This window comes from Tachyglossus aculeatus (assembly GCF_015852505.1).
Source record: "Tachyglossus aculeatus isolate mTacAcu1 chromosome 12 unlocalized genomic scaffold, mTacAcu1.pri SUPER_6_unloc_1, whole genome shotgun sequence".
Classification (NCBI taxonomy): Eukaryota; Metazoa; Chordata; class Mammalia; order Monotremata; family Tachyglossidae; genus Tachyglossus; species Tachyglossus aculeatus.
In genome coordinates this window covers 12161905-12186586 of record NW_024044828.1, presented here as the reverse complement: position 1 = coordinate 12186586, position 24682 = coordinate 12161905, and the positions used below count along the sequence as shown (strand labels likewise).

The window sequence follows — 24682 nt, the reverse complement described above, 5'->3', positions numbered from 1 at the left end:
CAGGATCTGAACCCATGACCTCTGACTCCAAAGCCCGGGCTCTTTCTACTGAGCCACGCTGCTTCTCAATCCGTAATCCAAACAGCTTCTCCAAAGCAACGGAAAATATCCACCCTGATCTTTCCATTTGAGGATAGGCATTAGAGGTTGGGGAGGAACATCTCTTCTCAGCAGATACTAGGCACAGTTTTAATTTGCTTGTGCCAGGCAAACTAGAAGACACTTGGCTAGCCAATAGTCCTTTACAAGTGTTTGAGGGTACTGACAGATATGTAGTTAAAAAATAAATTACATATTTGTAAAAAAAAAAAAAGTAAACACCTGTTTTCCCCCCTCTTTAGATTGTGAGCCCCACTTGGGAGAGGGACTGAGTTCAACACTCTGTGCTGAGAAGCAGTGTAGCCTAGTGGATAGAGCATGAGCCTGGGCATCAGAAGGATCTGGGTTCTAATCCCAGCTCTGCCACTTGTTCGCTGTGGGACCTTGGGCAAGTCACAACTTCTCTGGGTTCAGTTACTTCATCTGTAAAATGGGGATTAACCCTATGAGGCCCCATATGGGGCAGGGACTGTGTTCAAAATGGTAAATTTGTATCTACCCCAATGACTAGTACTGTACCGGGCATATAGTAAGTTGCTTAACAAATACCATTAAAAAAACCTGATGAGCTTGTATCTATTCCTGTGCTTAGATCAATGCTCAACACAAATTGCCTAACAAATGCCATAATAACCAATCGGTAATATATTACACTTCTATTAATATAATAGTAGTAATAACGTTAATTATGTACAACACATTTCAGGATATTCTTGGTTCTGCCCAAATACATGGTTTCATTAGGTGTTTTGGCTAGAACATGATAGCAGAATTAGAGAAAACTCTTTTGAAAACATGTGCCTTTTTGTACAGCATGATAGGGTGCCCAAAGAAATGGTTGGACATTTGCAATGTGGAACATCTGCGGTGTGGTGAGTTATTATTATAATAGCTATGATGTGAATACTATGATGTGAATTTTCTATGATATGAGAGTTCTGCAAAAATGTAACTTTTTCCCTACATAAGGACTGGGCATAGTTCCAATCCATTAATATACAGCTCTCATCACAGCACATTTTGATTACTTAAATAGCTTCCTTGCTGGCCTTTCTGCCTACAGCCTCCCTTTTTCTAGTTTATCCTAAATGCAACAATATAAATCATCTTTTTAAACAGCAATTAAATGACAACACTTTCCTTCTCCAAGACTAAAGGTTTTTGTGACTATATCACCTCCATCTGACAAAAATATGCCAGCAATAATCTTGTGGTAGTTGGATTCAGTACTGTATCCTAAAACACTTTCATTATTAGAGACATTATTTTAAAAACTAAGTATTAAGCCTCTAGAAAAGTTCACGTTTAGATTTAGGACTTTTCGGGACTGTTACTTATCTAGGGCTTTATGCCGACAGAATTGGTAACGCGAACAAGTTCAACTTCTTTAAACAAAAAGTAAAAGCTAAGGAACTTTTTCTTAAAGAAGTCCTAAAAATTAAAGTGCACAGTGTTAATTGGAAGAGTTTAGAAGATACCTTCTGATTCAAACCAGTGTCCCATATATCCCCTAATGTTACTGTCATTACAGTTGCAGGAAAGTATTTTTAAATTTAAAAAAGAGTTCTGGTAAAATTTCTCAGATTGAGAAATGCATTAATCAGAGTTTCTCTCTGACTACTGCATTACCTAATGTTTATTAATTCACAGAACCTTAATATACATGTTCACTTTTAGAGGTATCTAAGAGATATTTCCTTGAATTCAGATGCAGCAGAGAAGGGAGTGTACATCCCCTTTTTATCATTTATTTGGGCAAGTCCCTTCACTTCCCTTTGACTCAGCTACCTCATCTGTAAAATGGGGATTAAGACTGTGAGCCCCATGTGGGACAGGGTATACGTCCAAACTAATTATCTTGCATCTACCCCAATGCTTAGTTCAGTGCCTGGCACACAGTACGCACTTAACAAATACCTTAAAAAAAAAAAAAAAAGATCTTCACAAACCTGCACATTTGGGAATGGATGGTCCCATCCCTTCTTGTCAATGATATCCTTAAAATATCCTTAAGATGCTAGGTATTTAGATATGTTTTCCTCTTCTCCCAATTCTAGTTTTATGCACTCTCTTAACTACTCCACAGAACTAGAACAAACTTCCATTTTCATTACTAGTGTCTTTCTACATATCCTTATTCTTGGTAGTTTCCTTACCTGTGATTTATTTTAATGTCTGTCTACTATTTAACTGTAAGCTCCTTGAAGGCAGGGATCACATCCATCCACTGTTTTGTACTTGTCCATGTGCTTAGTATTGTGCTCTGCACAAAGTAAGAGCTCAATAAATACCATTGATTGATTAATTGATTTGATGGAGGATTTAAGGATAGATTTAAAGGAGCTTATCCACCCTAAATTGATAAAGAATCTCTCAAGCCATCACAACTTCCTATTCATGCAGTCAATATTAAATTTACCCAAGTTAATAAAACATACACACTGCTATTTAAGCAGAAAGAGAAGTAGATGCTCTAGAACACAAAGCCCTAGATAACAGGGGTCATACATTTTACATGATCTTGTTTTATTATGCAATCCAACAAATATTATATCGGTTAATCTCCATATGCCTCTTATTTTATCTACCATCACCGCTTTTCACAAGTGTTAAGGCAAAAGTTAATATTGCTCTTCAAGGCTTGAGGCAAACTTTTAAGAAGATATAAAGCAATCATTTTGTATTATTCAAAATGGCATAAAGATGTCTACTAAATCCTGCAGAACTGTTTCACAATCTTTTTTCTACATTTAAATAATTTTATACTCAGATAGACATTTTGGAAAATCATCTATATACAGGGTTACTTTTTATTTACCTTTTCAGTGTTCTTGTATTTTTCCCAGCCTTTCAGCATTTTTAGCCATTTTGCCGTTCTTTCGATCTCCAGCTGTTTTTGCTGGGGGGTGAAAATAAATGATCATTTGCTTCCTTTCAATCCATAATTGCTTTCATTACGTGCTTCTATTCACAAAGACAGAGCTACTAAAAAGTGTTTCGCCGGGTATGGATCAGCAGGACAAACCAGCAGCAATCACTGGCTAGGGAGTCAGAATTCTCTCTACTGCAGCCAGTGCTTACTAGGTAAACCTTCTTTTATAAATTCTCATCCAACCTTCCCCATATTCCCTATTCCCTCTCCCCTGCTGTGTCACTCCAAACTCCAAACACTTGGGCTTTTTTTTCTTCACTTGCTGAAGTGTACTGTCCAAGCGCTTAGTACAATGCTCTGCACGTAGTAAGTGTTCAATAAATATGATTGAATGAATTGAATGAATGTCCCTGTCCTGCCAATACAGTCTGATCCATCCCTTGCCACTCCAGTCCCCCAAAATCATGTAAGGGCAGGACCAAGATCCCTATTTCTGCTGCACTTGCCCCATCCCTAGTCCTTTGAGTTTAGGATAATTGGAATGGCCTGGGCTGGCAGAGGGCTGACCCAGCGGGAAAGGAGTTGGGGAGAGATTAGGTTTTTGTTTCATGTTGATGGTGGTGGGGGAATTCATTCATTCAATTGCAATTATAGAGTGCTTAGTGTGCAAAGCGCTCTACTAAGTGTAGTATAGACAGCAAAACAGATACATTCCTCACCCACAGTAAACTCACAGTTTAGAGGGGGAGACTGAGATTAATGTGCATAAACACATAAATGAACTACAGATGTGCTGTGGGGATGAGATGGAGGATGAATGAAGGGAACAAGTCACAGCAATGCAGAAGGGAGTGGGAGAAGAGGAGAGGAGGGCTTAGTCAGGGAAAGCTTCTTGGTGGAGATGTGCCTTCATTAAGGCTTTGAAGTGGGGGAGAGCAATTATCTGTCTGATATGAGGAGGGAGGGCATTACATGCCAGTCATAGGATGTGGGCGAGAGATCAGCGCATAGACGAGATCGAGGTACAGTGAGGAGGTTTGCATTAGAGGAATGAAGTGTGTGGGCTAGGTTGTAGTAAGAGAGTAGTGAAGTGAGGTAGGAGGGGGAAAGATGATTGAGAACTTTAAAGCCAATGGTGAGGAGTTTTTGTTTGAAGTGGGAAGAAATTGGGGGTGGGGGAGGGGTAAGGGAGGTTGTATTTTTAGTAAAAAGATAAACAAGACAGGTTCGGGATATGAGGGCAGAGGACTCATCCAGCAGGAATGAAATGCCTTCTATACAGTGATGAAGATGCAAGCTTTAAAGGGGTGTGGGGAGAGCTGAAACAAAAGATTTACATAAGGACCACTGGAAATGAGGGGAGATTCCTGATATTTTTGAAACAGCAACTGATTTTCCCACATGGAGCCTTGCATACAGGCTTCAGTTACATTTTCTCAAAATTTCAACTGGATTTCCCTTTATGCAAAGTACTATTATAGTGGTCCCCAGGGCTGGATTACCTATCACAGGGGTACACAGGCTTTAAGTCCAGGTGTTCCCAGCTCATGGGTGCCCCCAAACACCCCACATTGTGAATCTCACTGTCTCTATAGCCCCTACAAAAGCCACCCTCAAATGTGGCCAGGGAGAACTTGTTTAACCCCAAAAATCACTCCTCTTCCAGTAATGGAGCTGGCTCTCCTCCCTAAAGCTCTGGTCTATTTCCAGGGACCATCTGGCATGTGACTGGCAGAGAAGCCTGTGCTTGAGTGGGAGGAAATGGGCGAGCAGCAATGTGGTCTAGTGGATAGAGCACGGGCCTGGGAGTCAAAGGACCTGGGTTCTAATCCAGGCTCCACCACTGGTCTGCTGGGTGACCTGGGGTAAGTCACTTAACTTCTCTGTGCCTCAGTTATCTCATCTGCAGAATGGGAATTAAGACTGTGAGCCCTATATGGGAGAAGGACTTCCTGTTGTATCTACCCCAGCGCTTAGCAGAGTGCCCGACACATAGTAAGCACTTCACAAAGACAGTATATAAAAAAAAAAGAGGCCATGGAGGGCACCGAAGGCAGGTAGGGTAGGAAGGCAGGAAGATAAAGGGTAGACATCGTTGGGAAAGGAGGCAATGAAGCCCACAGTTTGTCTGATCCCATAAACGCTGGTGGTGCTATCTGGGATAATAATGATGGTATTTGTGAAGTTCTTACTATGTGCCAAGCACTGTTCTAAGCACTGGAGTACATACAATGTAATTAAGTTGTCCCTCATGGGGCTCACAGTCTTAATCCCCATTTTACAGATGAGGTAACTGAGGCACAGAGAAGTTAAGTGACTTGCCCAAAGTCACACAGCGGACAAGGGGCAGAGCTGGGATTAGAACCCACGACCTCTGACTTCCAAACCCGTGCTCTTTCCACTAAGCCACGCTGCTTCTCAGCTGCTTCTCAGCCTCTCAGGGTTGGATGGGATGGCATCCAAACCTGAGATGCTAACTGGAACCACGCCCGGGCAGGGTTTCTCTGTCTATTAGCAGCATCAACCTCTATTCACGCTCTTCTGCCAATGCTCAACAACATCATGTGCCACGTGATGCCACGTAGCCAGGCACCATGTGGCAGCCTCGCAAAATCGATTAGTCCTGGGCCCTGCTGGGGCTTGATTCATTTATTTAATCGTATTTATTAAGCGCTTACTGTGTGTAGAGCACTGTACTATGCGCTTGATCCATCTTTGGTGGCACCAATAACACCACCACCATAGAGGAAGTTAATGGAAACTCTCATTTTAAAAACTCACATTTGATTGGGGCTGGTGGCAGGGGGTGGGGGGCTGTCCAGTACTTCAGCTGTTTCAAATCACTCACTACAAGCCTAAGCGCTCGATAAATACGACTGAATGAATGAATGAATAAAAACACTCCAGCCCAGAGGTAATTCAATGATAGCCTCAAATATCAATTTTTAAATTACAGTAATTTCTTCCAATTTTCTTGTTGCAAGAGTGCTTTTATATCTTCCCAAATGTATGGGCTTTAATCTTCGGTGCATCATTAACTATATCTAGAGTACATGTTTTGAGAGGCAATTTGACTCCACTTTGTCTACTGCCTGACATACACCATGATACTAACAAGATAGGTAAGCATTGCTATTAAAAGAAAGCCTAATTTTCACCATCCCTGGTACATTAACAGAACGGGCAGGTTTCCCCATCAGTGCAAACATAGTTTAAATAATTTATTTTTTAACAAAGAAATGGAAGATGTACCAAAATATTTATAAATCTGCTTAATGGAATACCCATAAACAACTTGAAGCTTCCTTTCTTAAAGGAGGACAGCTAAAGCACCTTTTAACAAATGATAACTTTCCTTGGCAAAGGATCTCCACCCCTAAGCAGAAGGAATTCTCCCACAGAGCCATGTCAAAAGATTAGGTATAGTACTCATCATGCTGTCCCCTGTAGACTGTAAGATCCTTGGGGCAGGGATCACATCTACCAACTCTGTTGTACTGCACTTTCCCAAGCACTAAGTCCAGTGCTCTGCACACAGTAAGCACTCAATAAATACCTCAGACTAATTGTTAGGGATGTTGCACACCACAGCTTGCATAAGAGTACCTTTCATTTCAAACCTCAGTGGGATCTTGACATTTAATTAGTGTTTCTGTTTTAACTGTGACTTTGGAAAAGACAGAAGCTGTGAAATATTAAGATTTACCTATGTTTAATATTTCCATTCCTACTCCTGGCTCCCCTCTAATTTCTGCAAAATTTGAATTCCTTTCTCCACCCACAGGAACACACCAAAGAGTTCCCACCAACCCAAGGGTATAATACAGCATATTTCGCCAAGAACAATCCTGCTGTGTTCTAACAGGTCTTTCACCGTCTTTCATTTTTATAACTATGAAACTACCCATGAATTGCTTTAGGAAGCAACTTTTTTTAAAACTTTTTTAGAAGAAAAAAACATATTTCCATGATACTAATGCTTGCCACCTTAAATAGCTGATTTAAAAAGCTATTAAATCTTCACCACAGAGAGAGGAGAGTCATATCCAAATAAGACAATGGATAACAGAGTATTAGTTTTACTTTTTATTAAATTCTCTTCATTTGCAAGAAAGGAAGTAAAATGGCTGCAAAGGGGGTTATCAGCCCCAAGTTCAACATCCAGACCATATATTTGTAGGTGCCTAACCATCTTTCTTTATTCTTACAGGAAAATGGCTACATTATTTCTATCCTATTGCCAGAATCCATCTTTCAACAATTTGTGGTTCATGGTTTCTGTAACTGCTGTAATGTGCGGTATAGACCCATAGATTATTTTTTAAACTCATAGCAACATTCCACTACAGCCCATACAATTTCCAAGCCAAACTTTTAACAGTAATTTTGACGGCAGTTTAGATGGCTGAAAGAAAGTTGATGCACGGAGGGAAATATAATCATGATCTCTCTATCCTAGCACGATAGGGCAGTTTGATTCGACACTGACGAATGTTAGAGAGGCACCTTCAAGAGCCCTGTTAAATTGTTATTCTACTGGTTTCATACTATTAACCCAACATGTTCGCCATTTGTTCTCTGACGCGACAGCTCATGAAACCACAGAACACTGAGGTCTCCTCTTTTTAAACAGTGTCAAATCAATTTTTGTAAAACAAAAAACAAAAAACAATGAGGACCTTTATCCCAGTGGTTGAGGAAATTTAGAACCCCTCAAAGACGGCATTTAATTAACAATTAACATTTGCTTACTCCCTGTTAGTGCTCCAGGAAATATCTCCAACTTTTATGATGGAGAAACTGGGGTGGAAAAGTCAAGTCACTTTTCCAGTTTCAATCTGCAAATCTGGATGGGTCTATGTTGGGCCAACAATTCACTTTCGGGGTCCTAAAGATATGTCTGATTCCCATGTCTATAAAGTTCATGTATTATTCATTGGCAGCTGAAATGCTCATTAGCATTTCAAGGCAACCATGGATTAAGTCCATAAAATTTGACTGATGGACTTAATGTCAGGCTGAGTAAGACCGAGGAGATATTTTCTTTCTAGCTTGGCTGAATTCATATTGTATTCTTTATTTTTCCCCATCTCTTTTTTTTTTCTTCAACACAATGCAATTCAGGTGGCTTGAATCTGGGGAGGACAGCTCTGCAAATTAAAGGATGATATTAGGACTGAGCCCATTATATTCAACTATTACCATTTTTTGCTCATTTAAGAGGTGGGAAACAAGAGCTTCAAATTAGAAAACCTGCTTTTACAGTTCCTAATTGTCATGCCTTCAAATCTCAGAATAATTTGTTGAGATAGGGTAAAGAGCAGGTCTGACCTACTTTAGGAACACTGAATAAGAATCAAACTTGGCAAATTTCTCATCCTCTCTAAACCTGGTCTTCTCAGTCTCTCAACATGTCTCTTGACTGGCTTTCTTCAATCTCTGCACCTACAGGGTGGGATATAGTATTCTGTACACCCTCTACATACATTAAAGTATCTTTTATCCATTGTAAAAAAACATATTCATGCATTTTTGGCATGACAGAGCTTAGCACTGAAGGACACCATGTGGAGTCATCTATACCCCTCTAGACTGTAAGCTCATTGTGGGCAGGAAATAAGTTTGTTACATGTTATACTGTACTCTCCCAAGTGCTTTATTTAGTATAGCGCTCTGCATACAGTAAGTGTTCAATAAATCAACTGATTGATCGACTGATTCCCTTCCCCTCCACCCCGTCCTCAAGCCGGACTCTAGATAGATATAATAGTACATTGCTCTGCACAGAGTAAGTGCTCTATGAATACTAGTGATTGATAAGACTCTTGAACACTGCATTCAAATTTCAATAACTGTGTTATTCACAGATGGGACGCAATAAGTACTTGGATCAGCATGGTAGGAGTTTGGAGGGGAGGAACAGGTGAAGTCTAGAGATGCTGTGAATGGCTGAACCACAGGATTTGTTGACGGAAAATGTGTGGATGGAACAAGAGAAATGAGTTGAGGATACTGCCAAGCCTATGAATTTGTGCAACAGGGAGGATGATAGTCTTGTCTACAGTGGTAGGAGAGAGAGAGAGAGAGAGAGAGAGAGAGAGAGAGAGAGAGAGTGTGTGTGTGTCTCGTCCCCCTGTTCATCCCCCATCTTACCTCCTTCCCTTCCCCACAGCACCTGTATATATGTACATATGTTTGTACATATTTATTACTCCATTTATTTATTTATTTATTTTACTTGTACATATCTATTCTATTTATTTTATTTTGTTAGTATGTTTGGTTTTGTTCTCTGTCTCCCCCTTTTAGACTGTGAGCCCACTGTTGGGTAGGGACTGTCTCTATATGTTGCCAATTTGTACTTCCCAAGTGCTTAGTACAGTGCTCTGCACATAGTAAGCGCTCAATAAATACGATTTATGATATGATATGATGTGTGTGTGTGTGTGTGTGGCGCGCGGGGGGAGAGAGGGAGGTGAGTTTAAGCCTGGAATAAAGGTGATGGCCAGCACATGCTTAGGACAGATTCGGCATCACAGCCATGTCACCACAAATTGAAGTTTAATGGAGTAGTGCAAGGCTAAACCTCACCAGCAGGGGTCAGAGGTGCACCGAAGTTAAAAAAAAAAAAAGAAAAAAAAAACAGAACCAAGCCCTCAGTTTGCACAAGGTTTTGGGAAACAAAATGAAACAGACATCTCAATCTTAGAGTATTATATAGGGTATTTTAACTTCAACTGAAAGCAAAACAGGGACATATTGGTGAGTAATACACTGAAAATCTTCACCTGTGCCAGTCACTTCATATTAGTACCATTCTACTCCCCTTCAAAGCCTTCCTAAAATCACCTCTCTTCCCCGAGGCCTTCCCTTATAAGCCTTATTTCTCCTATGCGTTAACTATGCACCAGTCTGGTGCAAAGTAGTATGGGAAATAAGGGAAGAACTTGGGGGAATGATGTTTCAGGACTTCTTGGGCCTGCCAGGATGCAAATAATTTAACAGTAAGGGAGCTAGGCTTCCCTTAGTAACTACTTTCCATTCCCCCATCTGCTCCAACAATGATCCAATCTCTGATTAAGACTTTGCTCTAGGGCACATGAGCTTGTTCTAGGAAAGACAGATGCTATCATTTTCAAGGCTTGAAGGGGAGGTAGTGGGGGTTTAGGGATAGGAAGTTATATTTCAATCTTCTGCAACAGTCTGTTGAGCTTATACAAGAAATAGTTTTGGATAGGATCCAAAGAACAAGACATTTGCCTTCCCCACGCCCTACCCTTCCTACTGTAAAACAAGTTTCAGTCCACCATACAGCTATACAGGATATTATACCTCCAAAAACTAGTCTGTCTTATAGGGAGATAACCTTTCTTGATAAGACCTGATCCAACTCCATGCATTATTTCTCAGGCATTAACTGTTGCCCTGCCTTCTAGTCAACTCTCTTCTCTTTGAAATCCTATTCAAAATGCAGAGGGATGAATTGGCAACAATATTTTTTAATACTCTCACTGACATCTCTTCATACTTTCCACAGCAGATCAAATTTCTTGTTACCATTTTAAAGGTTCCGCACAACAAAACTGGACTAAATTTCCCCTTCTAAATTCATGTTGTCCTTTTTTGTTTGTTTTTGTTTATAGCTAATCTAACTGTTCAAGGACAATACAATCCTATATTTGTTTATTTTGTAAATGAGTTTGGTCCCACTCATCAATTGTAGCTTAAAACAAACAACAAACCCTCTTTTTCCTCCATCTCTCCTAACCACTTCTTATTGGGCCATGGTTCCCTAAAACTACAGTATATCCCCATTCCTCATTTTAGTATCCTTCCACAAACTTACCCAAAGGGTTTTAAGGCTAGTTCCTACTAGAGGATTTTGAAAATGACTATGCTCCCCTCAAAATCCCATGGACTTTCAAATGCAACTATGTTCTTTAGAGTCAGAACTCTATTGCTTAGAAAAGTCAGTTGACAGCCCTTTGAGCTGTGTCTGCCAGTTATGTTCATTCAGTCATATTTATTGAGCACTTACTGTGTGCACAGCACTGTACTAAGCGCTTGGAAAGTACATGGTAAGTGGCACTTAAGAGTGCCAATTGGGGATGAGATTAGAGCTCCAATTTCAATGCCCACAGAGTGAGCTGAGACCACATCAACCTTTGGAATGTCATGTCACCCCAAAGACAGTCAGCCCTAACAATCCTGCTGTAGCTGCAGTACAGAGCACTGTAAAGCGCTTGGGAGAGTACAATTTAAGAATTAACAGACATATTCCCTGCCCAGAATGAGTTTACACTTTAGTGGGGAGACAGACATTAATAAAAGTAAATAAAATTACAGCACAAAGGAGACCAGTGTGGGGCAGGGTCAGCAGGTAAGGCTAAGAGAGAAATGACAGTGAACACAGCTTCCCGCCAATTGTTTCTTGTCAGTTCCCTGGGGCTTTTGCCACTGCTGGCATCTGTTAGCAGTGAGCAGAACAGCTCTGCACACAGTAAGCGCTCAATAAATATGATTGATTGAATGAATGAATGAATGTGGCAAAAACCCCAGGGGTCAACAGAAAACCACGGTAGCAATGGCCGGGACTTTTCAACCTCCTATTGCTGGCTTGCCCCTTCACTTACCTGGACCACCTGCCTCTTGGCCCACTCTGAGTAAACATGACTGATTTTTCATTTATGAGCAACCTCTCAATCAAAGATGTTCATTAACATCTTTGGAGAGAAGCAGCATGGCTTATAGTGGAAAGGACACGGGTTTAGGAGTCAGAGGTCATGGGTTCTAATACCGGCCACACTTGACAGCTGTGTGAGCTTGGGCAAGCCACTTAACTTCTCTGCGCCTGTAAAATGGGGATTAAGAGTATGAGCCCCACGTGGGACAACCTGATTACCTTGTAACTACCCCAGGGCTTAGACCAGTGCGTGGCACATAGTAAGCCCTTAACAAATACCATTATTATTACTACTATTATTAACAGCAGTAAATTTGTAAAGAGCATAACTTACCCGTTCTACGACTGCATTGTGATAAGGGAGCTCGTTCTCACTGTGGAGGGAAAAATGCCTTGAATGAGTTACAGAGTTGGATGTTCAAATCATGGCACAAATTTACTTTTTTAATCATTAAGTATTTCTGAGATAACCCGGTGAACATAACCACTGAATTATCTCAAATGGACAAAAAAATTTCACTCTACAGATCCAAATACAGTAGATCATGTTATCCTGTAACAATGGCTCAACTGCTTTGATGTCTCAAGTCCAGCACTACCCTTTACAAACTCCAGACAAGTAATAACCTACCATAAAGATTTACAAAAAAAAAATCTGTCAGGTTAAACCAATTGAAAAATCTCACTCTGAGGAAAAATCCACTGGGTTAAGGCAGTGAAACAGTTCTCCCCCTCTTACCTTACCTCACTGATCTCCTACTACAATCCAGTCTTCACACTTTACTCCTCTGGCCTCAACCTACCTGCTACACCTGGATCTCATCTTATCTTGCCACCAACCCCCTGATCATGTCCTCCCTCTGGCCTCCCACCCTGTTTATATTCAACAAGCGCTTAGTACAGTGCTCTGCACACAGTAAGCACTTAAATATGATTGAATGAATGAATGAACGGGCCACCACTTGTCCCTCCTTCAAAGCCCTTCTAAAAATCCAAGAGGCCTACGCTTAAGTCCTCATTTCCCTCCTTGTGTCGCCTATGCATTTGGATCTGTACCCCATAAGCACCTTATATTTAACTTCCCCCCATCCCTCTCAGCCCACAGCCGTTATTTACATATACTTAGAGCCTACTGTTTCCCCTTTCTGTAATTTTTTAAATCCGTCCAATTACCCCTCTAGAACGTAAGCTCCTTGTGGGAAGGGAATGTGTTCACCAACTCTGTTGTACTGTATTCTCCCAGGTGCTTAGTATAATGCTTTGCACACAATACATGCTCAATCAGTACCATTGACTGATTGATTTCTCTTCACTTCTCATATGATTAACAGCTTATTGTCAGTAATAGTGAGTGCTTATAATGAGCTTCTGCAGAACACTGAGGGGTAATTTCAGGGTTAAGCATAAGAGGAGGTCCCTATCTTCAGAGTACTTCCAACCTAATGAAGTGTGACAAAGCAAACAAAAAACATAACAAAGTGCAAGACCAAAAACACCACAAATTAATAACTTTACGGCTAGGTACACAAATATGTACCCAGGTAATTACAGTGGATGGTGTGACCAGGGAAGTGAATCCGGGAAGATTTTATGCAGGAGATGGTTTCATCAAAAGGATCTGGGGTGTGTCCCAGGCAGCTGGGATAGCCTGAGTGGGGGCCTGGGAGCCGACTTCAGGGGACAGTGAGAAACGTATTTGCCTATTCTTCCTTATCCTCAAATGGCTAAAAAATATAACTGCATCTTTTTTCCTCTTTATCTCAGATGCTGCCTCACGGATTCCTATCTAAATCTTTTCTCTGCTATCTTAGGCAAGAAATTAACCCGCTAGTTAGTGAAACATTTTTCAAGCCTAGCATTTGGGAATATTCTTCAGAGGCACAGCATTTCCACATCAGTTTTACTGCTTGGTTCTCACCCACCCCGCTTAAAGCGCTGTTGAGGCAGGTCTATGTAAAGATTTGTGAATCTTGAATTTTAATTTGGTAAATTTCCCCATAGTGGTGATGGGGAAAATTATGTCAAAATCAGTGTTCATGATTCAGGGTAGACTAGCATAGCCTAGTGAAAGGAGCAAAGAAAGGCCTGGGAGTCTGAGGACCTTGGTTCTAATCACAGCTCCCATGACCATCCCATCTGCTGTGTGAACTTGGGCAAGTCACTTAACTTCTCTAATAGTATTAACAATAATAATTGTTGTGTTTGTTAAGTGCTTACTATGTGCCATGCACTGTACTAAGAGCTGGGGAATTTGCAAGCTAATCAGGTTGGACACAGTCCCTATCATCATCATCATCATCATCATCAATCGTATTTATTGAGTGCTTACTATGTGCAGAGCACTGTACTAAGCGCTTGGGAAGTACAAATTGGCAACATATAGAGACAGTCCCTACCCAACAGTGGGCTCACAGTCTAAAAGGGGGAGACAGAGAACAAAACCAAACATACTAACAAAATAAAATAAATAGAATAGATATGTACAAATAAAATAAATAAATAAATAAATAGAGTAACAAATATGTACAAACATATATCCATATGTACAGGTGCTGTGGGGAAGGGAAGGAGGTAAGATGGGGGGGATGGAGAGGGGGACGAGGGGGAGAGGAAGGAAGGAGCTCAGTCTGGGAAGGCCCACAGGGGGCTCACAGTCTAAATCCCCATTTTACAGATGTGGTAACTGAGGCCCAGAAAAGTGAAATGACTTGCCTGAAGTCACTTTTCATTTATTGAAATGAAAAAGATTTTCATTTATTGCAGAAGTGGAATATGTATATATATATATATATATACATATATGTGTATGTTTATAAACATATTCCACTTCCTAAATAATTGAAAATCTCCTTGGCTGAAAACTTTTCCCCGACATGAAAACCGTTTTCTGAATTAGTAATAAAATCTTAGATTTGATCTCACAGCAGGCAAGTAGCAGAGTCGGAATTAGAATCCAGATCCTTCTGACTCCCAGGCCTGGGCTCTCTCTTCCTCAACTGTAAAATGGGGGTTCAATGCCAGTTCACCCTTCTATTTAGACTGGGAGCCCCATGTAGGACAAGGACTGCGTCTGACCTGATTAATATCTTACTGACACCAGTGCTTAGAACAGCGCTTGACACATAGTAAGCGCTTGACAAATGCCACAAGGTGGGCAGGGGGATGGAAAGGGAGCAGAGCAAAGGGATGAGAGGGCAAATGGGGGGTTGAATTACCTGCAGTGACTTGACAAAACATTGGGGAACGGTTTCTGGACACCGGGGAATATCAGCAAAGAGCGTGGGAGAGATTTGCAGGCTGCACTTCCTGAGGGATGGCCGTGACTAGGAAGGAGCCTGAACTTTACTCTTCAACATGTCTATGAAGTTTAGCTACTCTATTTTCTCTCTCTCTCTCTCTTTCTCTTTCTCTCTGTCTCTCTCTCTCTGATATATATAAATATATTCACATATATACATATATATAATTTATATGTGTACATTTTTCAACCAAGGAGATTTTCATTTATTTCAGAAGTGGAATATGTTTATATACATATATGTGTATCTTTATATACATATTCCACTTCCTAAATAATTGAAAATCTCCTTGGCTGAAAAATTTTCCCCGATACGAAAACTGTTTTCAGAATTAGTAATAAAATCTTAGATTTGATCTTCCTCCTTGTAGTTCCTCTTATCCTTCAACAACCTATGAGGTGCTCATGTTAAAGCATTCTCTCAAGTTCACGCAGCATTTAAACACTGAATATACACTGGTTACAGTCTCTGACTATGGAACTAAACCAGAAACCTCTCAGAACCTTAAGCAAGACTCTCCTCTACACTCCCTAAGAACCAAATGAACCCCTTCAGTATCATACACAGTCCCAAACAAGACTCCATACTTCTCAGGATCAGACAATGGCCCTGTTGTTCTACCACCAGGTTGGTCAGGTTTGGCAGCATCGATATTCATTTTATGGTTTGAGGCAGAATCAAGGTAGGGCTGTGTACAGTACCGACAGTCTAAGGACTGTCGTATGTTGGTCTATGCCACAGAATAATTTCAGTTTAGGTCACACCTATGAATTAAGCCTCTGAGGCTCCATGAGAACCGTAGTACGTAAACTTATAAAGCAAAAATATGAGGGGAGGGTGAAATGTCTAGTTCATTGCACAAGCTGCAAAGGATTTTTTTTAATATATTTTATGCACATCTATACTTCCTAAAACTATTTTTGCCTTATGACCAAACTCCATGGTAAAGCTTAACAATGCAAGAATAGGACAGCTTTTTAAATCAGGAGGCTTTAGGGGCTATAGAAAGGTTCATACTGTTAGGGGAATGACCAGTGAAATGACTAATGTTTAGCTTCTATTGCTGACTGGAACTAGTTTCTGTATACCTTTTGAAATACCCAGAACTCAACATTTGAGGGAAACCCTTGTCTAGGAAAAATATGACCATTTTATGGGCCACAGGCTGGGAAGTTGGAAAAAATGATGAAAGAAATGGCTAAATGTGGAAAGATGTTTCTCAATAAGTGTTTCACCGAGTCAGCAATTTACACTCAATTGGTATATACAGAGAATAAGAACTTTGCAACTAAAATGAATAAGACAATATAATGGCTGGGCATCTTTTGGGTGATGCAAACAAAACTATTTTATTCCACTATTATTACTTGAACATCCCTAAAACCCTGGCACAGGCCCCCCTTTTCTACCAATGGCTGAAAGTGAGTTTAGTACAGTGTGCTTAATACAGCACTCAATAAATACTCTTAAGAAAAGTGAAGGAAATTGGCTGAGTGGCATTATTATTACATATCAGCAGGGGAAAACAGTTCACTCGGAACATACACGTTTCTTGAATGACTTAAAATTCCTAAGTACTCAGGAATCTTCAGATACAAAGGTAACTTCCTTAGCACTCTTGTAGGCATGTGTACTCAAATATTCATTGTGACCACTCTAACACCATCACAGTTGGCATAAGCACCACCTTCCTCATCTATGAGAGTGGCAACCTCAACATTATCCTTGATTTATCCTCCCTCTCTTTCAACCCGCAGATTCAATCTGATGCCAATTCCTTTAGGTTTTTCCTCCACGTTTCCAAGATGGGCCCCTGCCTTTTCATCCAAAGAACCATTATGTGGGCCAGGCACTTCCCACTTACCACATCAGCTGTCTCACTAATCTCCTTACTTTCCAAGCCACACTTCAATCAATGCTCTTTATTGAGCGTTAACTGTGTGCAGAGTAATGTACTGAGGGCTTGGGAGAGTTGGGAGACAGACATGCTCCCTGCCCCCAAGGAGCTTACAGTCTAGAGGGGAAGACAGATAATTAAAAAAAACCCCCAAAAACAATGGATATGTACCCAAGTGCTGTGGGGCTGAGGGTGGAAGTGAATAGCAAGTGCTTAAAGGGTACAGATCCAAGTGTGTAAGTGATGCAGAAGGGAAAGGGAGCAGGGGAAATAAGGGCTTAATCTGCTGTCCGGATCATCTCTCTAAAACACCCTCCAGAACACCCTCAAAACTCTTAAATAGTTACCCAATCCTCTCTACATCAAGTAGAACTCCTGACCATTGGCTTTCTACTAATCTACTGTACTACTTCTACTAATCTATTCTCTGGTCCAACTAGCCAGTCATATGTATTTTCTGAGCACTTACTGTGTGCAGAGCACTGTACTAAGTGCTTGGTAGAGTAATAATAATAATAATGATGGCATTTGTTAAATGTTTCCTATGCTTACTATGTGCCAAGCCCTGTTGTATGTGCTGGGGTAGATACAAGGTAATCAGGTTGTCCCACGTGGGACACAGTCTTCATGCCCATTTTACAGATGAGGTAACTGAGACCCAGAAGTTAAATGGCTTGCCCAAGGTCACCCAGAAGACAAGTGGCAGAGCCGGGATTAGCCCATGCCCATGGCCACTAAGCCATGCTGCTTCTCTATATAACAGTCACATTCCCTGCACACGAGTTTACAGTCTACATCCTGTCACTTGCAGAATGTTCACTTGTGGAGTGTTCGCACCTGTGTTTATTTCACTTTATTAAAAACACTGTGAAGCTGCAAAGACACCCAGAAAACAAAGAACTACCAATAAAGTCTGAGGCAGAGGCTGAGAAGTGTGGCAATATCATACAGTGCCTGACAACCCAATCACGTGCACCAACCGTGTCTTTCTTCAGCAAATCTACTTGTGCCAACCTGTGGGACAGTGTAATACCAGAACAGTCTTACATTGCGGGAAACAACAGCATGGCCTAGTGGCAAGAGGACGGGCTAGAGAGTAAGAGGATGTGGGTTCTAATCCCACCTCTGCCACTTGTCTGCTGGGTGACCTTGGGCAAGGCACTTCACTTCTCTGGGCCTCAGTTACCTCATCTGTAAAATGGGGATGAAGACTGAGCCCCAAGTGGGACAGGGACTGTGTCCAACATGATTAGCTTGTATCTACCCCAGCGCTTAGAAAAGTGCTTGGCACATAGTAAGTGCTTAACAAATACCATAACTATTATTATTAGGGGCACCCAATGCTTCCATGGTGTTATAGCCTTATCATGAGATGAAAATTTGTATTGTAGTAGAAAGGGCTATTCTTCAAGAAAAACTTCAAACAGAATCTGCAGCTCTTGCAAAATCTAGTCTGACAGCAAACATTTCAAAACAAACTGAGGTCCCCGTTTACAATAATAAATGAAGCTGCACATTCCTCCAGAATATGACAAAAGACTGGTGACACTAAGTTTAACAGTTAGGTTGAAGTCAGAGGGGAAAATAAGGCTATTTGATATTATTATTTTAATTTAATTCATCGGTTTAAAAAAGTCACAGGGTTAAAAAAAGCAGAAATGTTTGTGAAAGTGGTTTGTGACAATAAAATTGTTACGGAATTGTCCTTCTGTTTCAACAAACACAAAATATGCTAATTTTGTTTGTCCCTCCAAATATAAGATATACTAACTCAGGAAACAAAATGATATTTCCTACCCCAACAGGAAAATTAATTTTATGGTCTGTTCTTGATTTGAAAAGTAGAACTGGTAACATGATAACAGGTAACATGGGTGTTGCATTCCCAAGGAATTCTGCATCAGGATAAAGTCACTTTTTGAACTTACCCTGTGTCAGGCCCCACACATATGTGAACAATTATTTCTTCCTACAGCTTCACAATAGTAATGATGGTATTTGCAAAGTGCTTACTATGTGCCAAAGAACTATTCTAAGTGCTGGGGTAGATTCAAGGTAATCAGGTTGTTCCATGTGGGGCTCACAGTCTTAATCCCCATTTTACAGATGAAAGTAACTGAGGAACAGAGAAGTGAAGTGACTTGCCCAAAGTCACACAGCTGATAAGTGGCAGAGTCGGCATTAGAACCCACAACCTCTGACTCCCAAGCCCATGCTCTTTCCACTAAGCCATGCTGCTTCATGTTCTACTCATACAGATGTATACTGTTGGAAGACAATTCCCTGTGTCACCTTGTGGCCAAGGAACATGCCACTTCGTTATTCTGTGTTTCCTAAGTGACTAATACAGTGCACTGCACCAAGCAGATGCTCAACAAATGTGGCTATTACTATTAAGCCAAATATACCAGAAGTAATCCAATTTCCAGTGTCAATCATTTAACTAGTGCTCTGTGTTTGAGACTTCTCTGTTAATGCTTAAAATGATTTGTTGATTGCAAGTCAAATAACACACCCATATTAAACCTGGTTTCCTTTTACATCTGTCGCCAATGAAGAGTTCATAATTTCATTGGGAAATACAATATTTTTAGCCATTTTTAGTTTAGGAAATAACTGCCTGCGATAATTCTTCAACTGCTTCGGATTTAGGCTATTTTGTAGCAGTCTGAGTATAAAGGTTCTAAAGGTTGAAATATTTAAAAGGACTAAGAGTCCTAGGATGGGGAAAACCTGCCCAAGCTTCAAATTCTCCCCTGGCTGGCAAACCGCAGAACTGACAGATATTCTAGACTGTGAGCCCATTTTTGGGTAGGGACCGTCTTTATATGTTGCCAACTTGTACTTCCCAAGCGCTTAGTACAGTGCTCTGCACACAGTAAGCACTCAATAAATACGACTGAATAAATGTATCTCTCTACTTTATGGCTTCCTTTACTCTTGGAGAGTTTCTCATTTGATCTTGCCATGAATCTCACAGGTTCCTCGACTTCTGCCCAAAACCATTCCTTAACTATGGAGGAGAATGAGAAAAAGGGATAGTCTTATTCTTAATTCTTTTTGACATAGTGAAATGAGGAGAAGAGAAGCAGTGTGGCCTGGGAGTCAGAAGGACCTGGGTTTTAACCCTGGAGCCTCCACTTGCCTGCCGTGTGACCTTGGGAAAGTCACTTAACTTCTCAGTACCTTCATCTGTAAAATAGGTCAATCCCTGTTTGGGACATGGACTGTGTCCAACCTGATTAGCTCATATCTATGCCAATGCTTAGTGCACAGCACACAGTAAGCACATAACAAATACACCCCCAGCCCCATCCAAAAAGGAGAGGAGAAGCTGCAAGGGGAGAAGAGGGTTGATGGAAAAGAGAGGGGAAAAAAGAGCCTGAAGGAAATGGAAGCTCAAGAAAAAATTATGGAAATGGAATTAGTGGCTGTGGCAGTAACTCAACAGATGACTCTTTTCCCCCAGCAGTAGTGCATGCAGCATAATTTGAACCCTTGGTAGCAGGAGCAATTTTTTTTAAATGGTATTTATTAAGGACTTATGATGTGCCAGGCACAGTACGAAGCACTGGGGTAGATATGAGATAAACAGGTCGGACACAGTCCCTGTTCCATAGCTTCCTCTAGACCGCAAATTCATTGTGGGCAGGGAATGTGTCCGTTGCAATGTACTCTCCCAAGCACTTAGATCAGTGCTCTGCACACAGTAAGCCCTCAATAAATAAAACTGAAATAGGAATCTCTAAGTCAGAGGGAGGAGGATTTTAATCCCCATTTTACAGATGAGATAACTGAGGCACAGAAAATTTAAGTGACTTATCCAAGGTCGCACAGCAGACAAGCGGTGGAACCAGGATTAGATCCCAGATCCTCTGACTCCCAGGCTTTGCTCTTTTCACTAGGGCACTCTGCTTCAATCAGTACAGTATTTATTGAGCACTGACTTTGTGCAGTGCACTGTACTAAGCACTTGGGAGAGAACAATATTGTTCCCAGTCCATGCTTCCCTAGTACAAATCAAGTGATTTAATGGGACAATTCAGGAAACTTCCAAAATGAACAAACTCTATTGCTCCAAATTCTCTAAGACGTTGTGGAAAGGACCTTTGGAGAAAGTTCTTTATTAAAGATGCCTTTAACAAGAATCAATAGCTTCATTTGGAGAAATTTAATGAAAAAGCAACACATCTTGACTGAAATCAGATTTTTGCTTCCTTACTTTCATTTTTATTGCTTGTTATAAGAACGCATTAGGGAGCCAATAATAATTCATTTAAAGAACACAATGGGAGAGATTGAGGATTGGTATCCATCAGCCTTATTCCAAGAAGTGTTCTGAATCCTTCTACCTGGAGGGCCCCAGCCTGGCAATAATTTTCAATATTAGCAATGTATTAGTACAACAATTTTAACACGTTAGTCTAACAGAACACCATAAGACAACTGCTCCAATTTTCACAAAACTTTGTTCTTTAAAACTATCTTACTTAGTGTTTTAAATCACCTATCCCTTGGCACCCAATGCAATTATATGAAATACAGCTAAACATTTTCTCTCTGATCACTATTCCCCAAGTAGAGAAAGAATATTATCAGGACAAGAGGGAGGGTAACCTTCCAACCCTTTTAGTACAAGAAGCAGCATGACTTACTGGATAGAGACTGGACCTGGGTTCTAATTCCTGCTCTGCCCCTTGTCTGCTGGGTGACCTTGGGCAAGTCACTTCACTTCTCTGTGCCTCAGTTACCTCATCTGGGAAATGGGGATTATGACTGTGAGCCCCATGTCAACCTGATTGCCTTGTATCTAACCCAGCGCTGGCACATAGAGGGAGCTTAACAAATTCCACAATCATCATCAGAAAGTGCCTGGTGGACCACTGTTATTAGCAGGCCTGCAAAGCTGAAATTCAAAATTCACTCAAACTGCAACAGGGTGGGGATGGAGGGCAAGGTAGCTAAAGGTGCCTGCTGTTCTGAGAAGAGGCATGGCACGCAGGAAATAGAGAAGCAAAGTATTTCAAATCCCAGCAGCAGAGGGACGCCAGCTCACTCTGCAGCTGGTGCCAGAAGAGAGAGCACCGCAGGTATCAAGGCTGAGCTGGCGGTTGTTTCCTGCTAGTCAAAAGCGGAAGAACAGCAGGAAGAAAGGCTGAAATCAGACTGAATGGAAGTGCTGGCACTTTTTTTTAAAACCAGTGTCCAATTCCAGGCTGTTCTGTTTTACTTCCTCCCAGGCTGCACTGCTTTCTCTGTCCCTGTAAGACAGACTGGTTTTCTTAATGACTAGTTGTTGTGCAGTCACGGCCACTCAACATAAAGCAAAACAGTCCTTATTTAAAGGGGCAGTTGCCACAACCTCATCTGTATGTTAGCATGTGTTAGCAAAGGGGAAAGAGAAGACTAAGAAGGTAGAGAGACCAAAGTAAAGAGAAGAGGCATTTAGAGAAGGGAGGGGAAGTTTTGGAGAGGAAGTTGCTGGGTGTCCTCTTTTTTTCTGTCAACCACAGGGAATTATTTGATAGAACTGTAGTAAAAACTGTATGTTTACTAAAGCACTGGAGCACAGATTTCTGAAACCTATTGGAGCTATCATGAGTAAAAAATTCACACAACGCACTTGCAAACAATTCTACAACTGTGATTTGCAATGAGCATTATAAACCTAGTTAAATCAATCATATTTATTGAGCGCTTGCTGTGTGCAGAACACTTGTAGGAAGCACTTGGGAGAGTGCAGTATAACAGAGCTGGTAAACTGATGTTGAGAGAGACAAGTTTTTTTGCCTAATGGAAAGAATTCAGGCTACAGAGTCAGAAGATCTGGGCTGCAATCTCGGCTCTGTCACCGGCCTGCTGTGTGACCTTGGGAAAATCATTTAACTCCTCCATGACTCAGTTTCTTCATCTGTAAAATGAGGTTGAATTATCTGCTTTTCCTCCTAATTAGACTAAGACCTCGAGGTGAGAGAGGGACAATGACTGTGTCTACCCCAGTGCTTGGAACAGTGTCTGGCGCGTAACAAGCAATTAACAAATACACCTATTATGGCTTTATTAATTTTAACAAATTATTAATAATAAGGTATTTATCAAGAAAAGGGCAAAATGAAAAGGTGGGCAGGAGAGTGCAGGGATTATGACTAACCACCCCCCTAGAATGTACGCACGCTGTGGGCAGGGAACATATCTACCAACCCTGTTGTACTATACTCGCCCAGTTGCTTGGTACAGTGTTCTGCACACGGTAAGTGCTCAATAAATATGATTGATTGATAACATCTACTGGTTTCCTGTACTTTTTGGGTTTCCTTAAAATGTTTAGATCAAGTTTCAGCAACATTTTTTTTTGGTCCCAGATCAATCATAGGCAAGAGACTGGAGAAATAAGCAAGGCATGTGTTTGAAAACATATGTAGCAATTGGGGTTTTATGCTGCCCAGGCTGGTGACCGATGCTTCTAACCATCAAAGTGAAAGCAGGGTGGGCAAAGGAGAGTGTTGGGCTTGGGGTTTGGGGGTGAAGGGCAGTCTCCTGTATGCCAAACTTTCTTGAAATTCTCAATTGTACTTAAAACATTCCATTTATCAAGTCTTTCCTTACTGCATGTATCACATTTCAAAACTATGCTCACATGTCATAGACACTGATAGACTCTACACCCTTTAATCAGTATTTCCACAAACTCCATCCCAATTCTCTTGGTCAGAGACAAATTTAGCTCAAAAATGCTGCTACAAAATTCCACTCTGGCAGGGAAATTTCCAGGCCCCTTCTTGTAATTTCTGGACATTGTGGTGGTTGCAACTACTCAGAGTACATACGAGAAAATAGTAGACTCTCAGTAAGAGGGGAAATTCTGCCTTGGGGAGAAAATTTAGGTGGGACCCATGCTTTAATACTGCAGTAAAAACATGGATTTCCCTTGGATTACTCCCTTCCTAACAGACTTCATTTTGGGTAAGGATTTACTATTCCTACTCAAGAAATGTCTGGTAACTAAGCTTTTTTCCCTTGACAGGAGAATTTTCAATGATTAAAAGCTGGATTATCATGATAGTTAGAATGCAAGAACCTTGCTCTTGGCTAAAGGAGTCTGTTTTTCTCTTCGATATACAGTTCTTAATTTCCCTTCTGTAACTTTGAATTTCCAATTAAGTAATATTATGCAATGTTTCTGCCTGCCTTTCTACTTTTAATATTTTACCGCTTGCAGTTCTTTTCTACTTATGATACAGTGTTTTCTATAGGTGGCAAACTCAAGGTGAAGAATGAACTAACACATCTTGTCTAGTATATTTTCCAATTTGTTCAGAGTCCAATGCAATTTTGGTGGCACCGTCAATTAAAATATTGTTCCAGTTATTTCAAAATTAACAACTCAGCCTTTGTGTAAATACAAACTCCAGGATTTTCCTAGTCATATGAATCTGTAAAGCAGTATTACTTGACAAGAGTTAGGTTACTGAGTTACTTGCCATATCTGCCACGGTTACTTTTAGTTTACATTTATTGAGACAGGATTAGGTGCAAATAATTTCTGATCAAACATTAAAATGAGCAAGAAGACTATTAGATTGGGTATGAGCAAAATAATGCTTTCTCCTTCCCCCGCTGCCCTATAGAAAACTAGCAATAATAAGCCAATAGTATTTATTGAGCCTCTTCTGCATGCTGAATATTGTACTAAGCACTTGGCAGAGTACAACACTATTTTCAACTATGTCCTTTATTAGGTTACATATCAGTGACACCATTAATTGATGATTTAAAAGTCCATTTGTCAAAATATGATTTATTATTTTTAGATTATAAACGTTTTTCTACTT

The 24682-nt window shown here is 40.7% G+C and overlaps 1 protein-coding gene across 2 annotated transcripts in view; it reads right to left on the bottom strand.

The window, feature by feature from the left end:
• Window positions 1-24682, bottom strand: part of USP6NL (USP6 N-terminal like) — a 136599-nt gene that overhangs the window by 31473 nt on the left and 80444 nt on the right. For both annotated transcript variants that reach the window (XM_038741023.1, XM_038741022.1), the window contains 2 exons: window positions 11989-12028; window positions 2918-2998 (listed from right to left, as the gene is read on the bottom strand). In XM_038741023.1, coding sequence (XP_038596951.1) covers window positions 2918-2998; window positions 11989-12028 — 121 coding nt within the window. The remainder of the gene's footprint in view (window positions 1-2917; window positions 2999-11988; window positions 12029-24682) is intronic.